General features: G+C 45.1%; 1 protein-coding gene across 4 annotated transcripts in view; it reads left to right on the top strand.

Annotated features, from left to right (window-relative positions):
- The first annotated feature begins 3,487 nt into the window (after nucleotides 1–3,487).
- mical1 (microtubule associated monooxygenase, calponin and LIM domain containing 1) overlaps nucleotides 3,488–9,560 on the top strand; it is a 38,288-nt gene continuing 32,215 nt past the window's right edge. Inside the window, exons 1-3 of one of the 4 annotated variants that reach the window (XM_061694372.1) lie at nucleotides 3,488–3,675; nucleotides 4,678–4,753; nucleotides 8,189–8,471. In XM_061694372.1, coding sequence (XP_061550356.1) covers nucleotides 8,214–8,471 — 258 coding nt within the window. In that variant the 5' untranslated portion in view covers nucleotides 3,488–3,675; nucleotides 4,678–4,753; nucleotides 8,189–8,213. The other 3 variants (XR_009769692.1, XM_061694355.1, XM_061694364.1) reach the window with 3 other exon arrangements.

The following is a 9,560-nucleotide window of genomic DNA, read 5'->3' as shown; positions in this document are numbered from 1 at the left end:
TAGTTTACTCAGCTAATATTTGTTTATTTCATTCTTGAACCAGGAAAGCCTCACTGATCTTCAGAATCTCCTTTACAAGTGTCCCGGATATTAAGTCTTACTCCAAAAAAGAAGGGAAAATTCGGATTTTTCTTGATCTAATTTGATCAGACCTAATTTCTTGTAATATCACTTCTTTTAATTGAAACATATAAACGTTTTTTTTTTTCAAATTCAGTAACTCTCAATTTTTTTAAGATAGAAAAAGTACATCTTTTCCTTTTCTCCTCTCATAAAGTATGACTTTATTCCCATAATCTCACATTTAAAATCAAAGTAAAAAATGACAACTATATTTTTGTCCTCTGACTTCTCTTATTACAAGGAAATACAACTACTCTCGTAAAATTCTAAAAAAATAAATAATAATTCTTCTTCTGCTAACGTTGTCAACAATCCACGGAAAAATGCAAAATTAGCCAATGACAGAAAAAAGCTAAGCACGCCTGAATGAGGTTTTGTTTTCTTTTTTTTTTTATATAGATTAGACAGCATTTTGAAGGGCAAAAGACAACATGTTGGTAATGTGTGTGTGCCACTCGGTACAAGTAAAACTGACACATTCGATATGGCGGATGTACTGACGCATCTCTAGCAATAGCCACCGCGTTCAGTAGTAAAGTTATGGGAAATGAAACACGCTCTGTCTCTGGGTGCCGCGGTGGGAACATCGGACTGAATTGCCGAACGCACCCCAAACACGAGGCTGGAGCTCCGATTGGTCGACGACTGCATGGCGTCACGACGAAGCAGTTTTGGTCATAAAACAAGCAGACAACAACTTCAGCGGGCTCGTCAACGCGAACGCTGGTCTGGGCCACGTTGGGGCGAGACCAGCGCTGAACCTTCACCAACCTTATTGTTTGACTTTGTATTTTCAAATAAATTGTTAAACTTTTCATCCGACCTAATCATTGACGTTCTACCTCGACCAGAATAAAAGAACCGGGCAATAGCCGGCAGGTTGCACCCTTTTCTTTGTGCTCTGTTCCTAACCTCGAACAGACCCAAGAGCTCAGACAATCAATCAAGTTGACTTTCCCTCTCTCTCTCCTTTTAGGATTTTTTACATATATTTTTTAACATCGACAGTGAAAAAAAGTCATGAGCCTATTTTGACAAAGGAGCACAAAGTAGAGTTGTTTTCAAATTTAGGAAGAAGGCGGGGGGAACGCGCAATTAAAGGACAGATACCTTAAAACAAAACCCGACTAATTTCAGTCAGAAAGTATTTGTATTGTGTTGGTTAGTTCCCAGCCAAGGGATCTATCAAGTGCAGTAATAGAAAATGTCCACCAGATGGCAGAGTGCGCCCTCAGTTTTGAAGGCTCAAGGTTTATTGGGACGTTTCCAACAGTGAGGTCACTTCCTTGGACGTTTGGAAATTCAAACTGACGCTCGCACTGCGATCCGAGAATTCAGAGAGGCCGGCGCCCTCCATTTTCGATTAATTCGCGGACGGGCGTGTTGGCCATCGGCAGGGATACGTCAGTGCGTCCGCCATCTTGAATGTGTCAAACATATCGTTCCGCCCGGAGTGCGGCGCTGGGGATAAGCGAACGGCACACTCCGACAACGTTCCGTTTCTTGATCATCTTATGACGGCCTGAGAATTACATCCATCCATCCATCCGTTCATCCATCCATCCATTTTCTTTTTCCGCTTCTCCTCAGTAGGGTCGCGGGCTTGCTGGCGCCTCTCCCAGCTATCGTCGGGGTACACCTTGAACCGGTCGCCAGCCAATCGCAGGGCCCATAGAAACAAGCAACCATTCGCACTCACATTCACACCTACGGGCAATTCAGAGTCTTCAATCAACCTACCACTCGTGTTTTTGGGATGTGGGAGGAAACTGGCGTGCCCGGAGAAAAGCCACGCAGGCACGGGGAGAACATGCAAACTCCACACGGGCGGGGCCGGGATTTGAACCCCGGTCCCCAGAACTGCGAGGCAGTTGTGCTAACCAGTCGTCCACCTAACCCATTTTTTACTAGGTGTTGACAAAAAGAAAACAATTACAGATCAAGACAGTTTCCCTTTCTACAATCTTAGGGTTTATTTCAAGATGAAGTTTGTCTTCATAGCAAATGTTTTCCCCGCTTCTGAAATAATTGAGTGTTCACAGCGAACAACTCTGATGCATGGATACATCTTGGTCAACTCAGACCTCCGTCAACCTACCGTCGAGTCATATCGCATCTCTTCAGTCTTAATTTCAAATTTCTCCTGATCAAGATGACGATGCATTCAATGTCCCTGGAGTTATAAAGTGGTTGACTGGACAGGAACACCAGCATGCATCTGCTCAATGCACACCCACAAACCTACTTCGACCACGAATGTAACAAAAAAAGTATTTTCAAAAGCGTACGCTGCAAGTTCATGTCAAGCTGGACACAATATGACAACCCACGCAGGAAGTCCGACCAGGAAACACACAGACCGCTGAGTCAATATGGACGTAAAATGGAGAAATTGCATCACTTACCGTATCAAAACGGGTTCCCAATGGAAACAAATTAGCTTTGGAAAAATGACCTTGAACGAGAAAACCTGGAAAGTTGATACTACTAGAAACGTAATCCTGGATCATGTACACAAATGCCTCATAAAAAAACCAGCACATTTTCCACTTCTCCAATTTTCACATTTCATTGCGACTTTGCTCCGTCTCGGCAGAAGCTCGAGCGTCCCATTGTAGAGGTCCCGTTCAGACGAGGTGGACGCGATGGGATTTGTGAATGTTGCGGCGAGAGGGGCCCGTGGGACACCGCCGGCCCGCCGTCAGGAGGGTTCATTCCGACGAAGCTAGGTTCCAAGGCGGGACCTTTTGGGGACGCCGTTTGCTCATTGTCACAGCAGAAGAAGCCGACCGGGGGAGGCCGCACGGCGGGACGGAACCGCAGTGGGGGTCGGGCAATCCTCCACTTTTAACACCGTTTGGCATTTTACCACGACATCCTCCTCTTGTTTCTAATAGGAATCATTTACAAAAATAAATACACGCAAACACACAGATACAGAATACATTCCACATATCCATACATATACCATGATGCTTGTTTTCCTTCCAAACTAAATTATTTCAGAAGAGGGGGAAACATCTGTGCGATTGGCTGGCGACCAGTTGAAGGCGTACCCCGCCTCCTCCCCGATGACAGCGGCTCAGAAAATGGATGGATGGATGGATGCATGGAAACATCTGATATGAATCGTCACGGTCTGTGTTTCACTTTCAATGATATTGAGTTTTGTGTCCTGGTAACCCTATTACTATGGTTACAAGGTCACTTTCAGGTCACTTTCGGCAAGGACTAAGGGTTCAAGTATTTGTTCTTCTACCGAATTTTGAAAGACCGTTTTGGTGACTTTGTAATGGTGGTGTGTCTTTTGACAGTTTATAGGCCAGGTAGTGTAAAAGGAAACAAAGGGAAACGGTTGTTGTTGTTGTTGTTGGTGGTGTGGTCGAAGGCAGCAAACAAGTGGGGCTGCTTCTGCGCGCGCGCGCGCGTTCCGGAAGTGAGGGGCGCGCGCACGCCGATGACGAGCAGCGGCGCGTGCTCGCCAGCCGGGACGCAGGTGGCAACGAGGTGAATTCGACGACCGGGATTTGCTTCCTTTCCCGACTGCTTGAAGTAAGTTGGCTTTCGAGGATGTCTTCGGACCGAATTGCGGCTGTGTCGCGCGCGGAAGTTGAGTTTTTTGGGGACCCGAATACGTGACGTCAGGTGCGGTTTCCTGACTTGCTGTTCGCTCGACAGTCCTCAAACGAAGACTTGATGAGATCTTCTTTCGTCCCTACGCCAGCCCGCGATAATCGGATTTGATTTGATTTGATTGGGTTTTTTCGCAAACTTTTGACACCACCTCCAACATAAAATACTGGCGCATAGTAGGCGTAAGTGTTCCTCCCAAACGAAACTAGTTTGCCAGCGCGCGGACTTGCGGACAGGTACAGTATTCGAAATTTACACGGGGACCTCGACGGTACCGAGATACAATGTTTCGAGGTTACGCATGGGGAGCGTGGGACTAGTATAAATACGCGGTCACTTGGCAAAAGAAGGCATCCTCAGTTAATGCTGGATTTCTTGCTTTTCCTTGGATTATTTTATATTTATCAAGAATTTTTCATACAAAAAGATAATGTCATTATGATTTATCCATTGTGTTAGTACAGATTAGCGAGACGACGGCACACGGCCGATTTACTTGCAAATCTAGTGAAAAGCTTTGGATTTTTCTGCCTGTCACTATAAATCACCGGCATAGATAGCTGGTTGAACAAAGATACATCGTTGCGGTGACACTCATTTTTGGTCCAATTTCAAGAAGTGGGCGGGCCGCGGCACACGTGTTGATCTCTCACCTTTCGTGGACTAGGGTGCAGTCATTAGTAAAGCACAGCGAATTACCTGGGACACAGAGATTTCCAGGGACCCCCAAATGTCGCATAAAAACTGATTGTCATCTAAAGCCATCACTACTGTTTCGCTTTTATTTCGAGCGCTTAGAAAGAAAGAAAGAGACAGAATTTTCTTCTTTTTTTTTCTCTCTCATTTTTAGAGCGACAGAAATGTCACTTGTTTTTGATCATGCCGTCTGTCCCCCCACCTTCTCGTCCATTTTCTTACTAGGCATGTGTTGACGTGATTCAGGAAAAGATACTTGTGGGTCCGCGGCGAGGAAAAGGAAGTGGAGTTATCCCAATAGGTGAGGAAAAAGAGTTTTCATCCAAACTTGCAAGGTTTCCACCTTTTTCACAGCGACAACGCGAGAGTCAGACGCCCTTGCCAGTTGCACTGGCACTGCTGTCGGTGGCAGCCGAGGAGGATGCGGTAGAAATGAAGCGGAGAGCGAGGCCCTCTTCGGATTCTCCTTTTTGCTTCGGAACTTTGCTCTCCTATGCGAGCGAGATGAACCGGAAGCTCTCGGAGGATCGGTTGTCGGAGTTCTCCAAAAATCTTCGGAAAGGTGCCGCCATGCTACCTTTAGCGAAGGTTCCTCCTGAACAAACCTTTGGAATCGGAAAGGACATTTATTACCCACAATCCCTTTCGTACAGCAGCAATACCTCAACCAACAGACCCCCGATGAGGTTTACATACTACATGAAGACGCTTAAGTGTCAGATATTTACAGTACTACGTCAAAAGACACGAGACAAGGATAAAAATAAACTAGTTTTTGGATTCGAATATACTGTACACGACGGCGACGTGGAGTAAATGTCTTCTGCGGTGCAGATCGATGACGACATCGATCGGATCGGGGAATTATGACATTAAAGACGATCAGCATAAACTATGTGGGCGTGACTATGTTTGCCGTGTGCCCCCAAATGACAACTTGCTACGTACGGCCCCGCTTCGATTCAGCTAACCAAAGTAGATTAACGGCTTGTGCGTTTATGAAGAAGGCAGCTAGCTAGCTGTGAGAACTAACGTGGACACATTGACCGTCGACACTTCAAACGTATGTCATGGTAATAAATATGCGTGCTTCGATTCGGCCCGGAGCGGCATCGTCTTCCACGACACGCCCGTGCGCCGGACTGCTGGGGGGCATCGCTACGGCTGGTGTTGGCTAGGACACCACAGGGTGGAGTTTCCTCTGCAGTTTATGGCTAATTCCGGTAGCCGTTTTTACTTACGGAACAAGGAACAAAGCAACAACAATGGCGACCGTGAAACCAAAAACAGGCTGCACATTGCAAATATTTATTTGTGAACATACAAACAGCCAAAAAGCTGGGCTTCATTTCCTTGTCTCGCAGTCTGGCAAACGCTGCATTTTTCCACAGGCTGGAGGATATCTTGCGTGGCAAGGATTTTTGTTTTCCCTGGCAACCGACCGGATCGGTCCATCAGAGCGTCCCCGCCGGCGTGAACAACCGTTTCAGGGTGGTAGCACGGGTGCGAACAACCGTTTCAGGGTGGTAGCACGGGTGCGAACAACCGTTTCAGGTTGGTAGCACGGGTGCGAACAACCGTTTCAGGTTGGTAGCACGGGTGCGAACAACCGTTTCAGGTTGGTGCACAGTTTCGTGCGTGCTGTTGTATTGTGTTTTTTGAACAGTGTTGATGGTTTGTGTAATTGCGACGGGATAGCCGTGCTCCTAAGAGATGGATTAGGTCTGGTAAATCAGCCCACTGCTGGCCCACATAACGCCACTGGTAAAATGTAAGGAACTTGTGCCAGGCTGTAGCCAGCAGACGTCATGACCGAGTGGGTGAAACCAACTGGTATTCGGAAGATACACATTGATTCTCCGCCTCAAAGGAGCTCACGGGCAGTCAACTGCTGCTGGTCTGAGCATGAGTGTCTGCGTGCATCGGTTTCTTCATCATTTGCCACTATACTTGGCAACATCATATTGTGTAAGGATGGGATCTTAGTATTTTTAGCATCGAACTTAAAAGAGGATGTGAATATATATTCCTGACAAGTTAGATAAAACAAGGGGGCTGTGTTGAATCATTAAGAAGTATTTTTAGCCTTTGGCAGGCGTTCTAAAAAACAGCCGCCATCTTCAGTCTACTTCCCTTGGGTTGAGCCTAATTAACGGTGCAGTGTCTGCCGCCTGGGCTCGTTCGGCGACTCGGACCGTACGGAGTGCAAGGTGTCGAGGAGGCCGCGTGCCTGTTTGTGGGATAATCGTATGTTGAATCACTGTAGGAGGGATCGGAATAGCGCCGTCATTGCCGCGTCAAGTAAAGCCGGCCCGTATAATCCGTGATGGGAAGACTTGGAGAGTGAGTCAACCAGCTAAGGTACTTAGCTGGTCGACACGCTTTTGACAAACGTACTTCAGTTGAGAGTAATTAAACAACAGCGATAAGACAAAGAGGCACCAAAGTCCTATTCCGTGATCTTGTTTGATAAGGTGGGCCAGATATATTGACCGTTCTCCAAAGTCAACACGGTTCAGGTCAGAGTGTATCGCAGAACCACGTTTTGGTAGGGCAATATTTACTCCGTTGTAACATGGCCCAAAACTTTTTATCCATCCACCTTGTTTCTTTTGTTGTTGTTGTTTTTTTTTGCTACAATTGAACAGTAATTGAACTAACTTATTTTCCTTGACTTCTGGTTTCAAAATGTATCAATTTGTTGTGTGTGTGTACTATGATGAGGCAACTGATTATACAGCTCTGGAAAAAACTGAAAATGAGAGAGAGGGGAGGTTGTCTTGGGCAACCGTTGCCTTGGTTACGTGCCGGAAATGTCACTTTCATCAAATAACGCGGACGGCAGGTTCAGAACAAGCCACAGACACGTCTCATTTGACTGTCGTATTGACTCAAAAGATTAGCGTGTGCTGGAAAATAACCTCCTTAATTCAAATTTAAGAAAACATTCTCCATGTGAAATTTTGACATGATACAACTCTTTTTTCCATTTCAGTGGGGCCCTAATACACCTTTTGTACCACCAAGACTTTGTTTGATTAGCATTCTTTTGTTTTGATTCAGTTTCAATCTACTCATTCACTGTTTTTGAGTCTTCTGAAATTTGAGTTATTTTTTTTTCCTCATTTAATCTGAACAAACATACTGAATCATTTGGTTTTTTTCTTAAGTATTCTAATATGACAAAACAATGGGGAGCTGGACACCTGACGTCAATGGCACCATGGCATCATTATGTCTGTGCACTATTTTTTGTTACCAACATTCGAGTGTTGGCCAGTAGGCTGAAATGCCAAGTTTTAATTGTTTATGTTTTAAGTCTTATTAATAAAAGCTTTTTACATCTACAGTATCCTGCTCAGTACCTTGACCCGGAGTTCTTTGCAACCTCTTTATTTCTTTTATTTCTTTTTTGAATTCATTCAGGATGAAATATAGAAAAGTCTCCAGTAAATGTTAACCTTGTGGAAAAAGTTGAAAGCAAAAAAGTCACCTGAGGCTTACACGTAAGCATGACACAGACGTGAGGTTCCCAAAACAAATAGGAGGAAGTTGGCAATGAGTCCGCCAACCTGTTGATAAAGACATGCGCAGTGTTGAATCATCAGGCCTATCAGCATGTGTAGGGGACTTCCCATGACACAGGAGGTGGAAGTCTAGATTCCACCTCCTATAAAAGTCCAACAGCTCGCAGCAGCAAGGCCTTCACTTTAAGCTTCAACCTCTTTTTGCGCAGCGCGGCGCGACGGCTCTCGCCATCCATGGCGAGCCTGGACCCCGTCAACCCTGCCCACGTGGCCTTTGACCGCTTCGTCCAAGCGCAGGACTGTGAGGGTGTTCAGCGGCACTTTGATGAGCTCTGTCAGCAGCTGGATATCGATCTGAAGGATTTCCAGAGCTTCTGCAGCGAGCTGAAAGAGAGGCTCAACTACTGGCGGGCCAAAGCCTTGTGGACAAAGCTGGACAAGAGGGCCTCTCACCCGGACTACCAGCAAAGGAAAGCCTGCACCAAAAACAAGGTATCGCAAAGATGAAATTCTTCACCTTTTAAAAAGCTTGTGTGGCAATATTTGGACTGCACATCTATGCCTTTTTTAGATGTTTTTTTCATTATTATTCCACTGAAGCCCCGCCAACATGTTTGCTGTTTGCCATTCACAAAAAGGGGTGCAAAATTACAGGAGTGTTGAAAATGGAAATTTACGAAATTGAAGGTTGAATCTTAATCCTGACAAAAACAAGCAGATTTCCTGAAAGTACACTTGAATATGCGCAGCCTGAATGGGTTTAGCAAAAATGCAGAGGCTAGCAAACTTACGGATTTATTATAATTTGCTATATATTTTTTTTACATTTGAAATAGGACATTTTTGGAAGGGGAGGGGCTCTCTTCATTTAACATTTTGAATGGGAATTTGTCCTTGTTTTTGGATGGGGATGTTGTTTTTTTTAATGGGTTAGGTCAGGAGAATGAGTAATATTTACCTCAACATTCATGTTTTTCTTCTTCAATGAAATAATTGATTGTCCAAACAAATATTTAAAACTTGAATAAATCTTTGGAAATATCATGCTTTGTATCGTATGATTATACGTCAATAAGATTTACCATCATTTCTCTTGTATAATACGCTCTCGAATGATGATGTGCGCCCCAAAATTAACCCCCAAAATCAAGAAGTCTTCTACCCATAGACAATGCGCACCCATGATTTTCTAGCCGGTCATATGTTTGATATGATATGGGCTCCATGTTGTCCGCTGACCCATATTTTTAGGTTTTGCTCCCAGCAAAATCCAGGCAGGCTTGCTGGTGGAGTCATTGCCGGATTTAGTGCCGTTTTCACAGGCTGCGTCCGTCACCTGGGTCTGTTCCTGTCCACTGTTTTGGGGACATCGGTAAGGCGCTTTCATTCACAGACTGTCCATTTACTTCCACAAAGACGAGACGGTGCATTTTCATCTCTAACATCGCCATCTTGTGAAAGAGTTTGTCATAGTCCTCAGTGGAAAAGGGAGGCATCTTGTTTGTGGTCTTGTTCACCCTCACGTTACAGTGAGGGAATAGCCGACTGTATAAAAAAAAAAAATCAGTACAGTCACACAGG

This window comes from Phycodurus eques, chromosome 1 (genome assembly GCF_024500275.1).
Source record: "Phycodurus eques isolate BA_2022a chromosome 1, UOR_Pequ_1.1, whole genome shotgun sequence".
NCBI lineage: Eukaryota > Metazoa > Chordata > Actinopteri > Syngnathiformes > Syngnathidae > Phycodurus > Phycodurus eques.
Note: the sequence above shows the minus strand (reverse complement) of the source record. Positions and strands in the feature narration are given on the sequence as shown.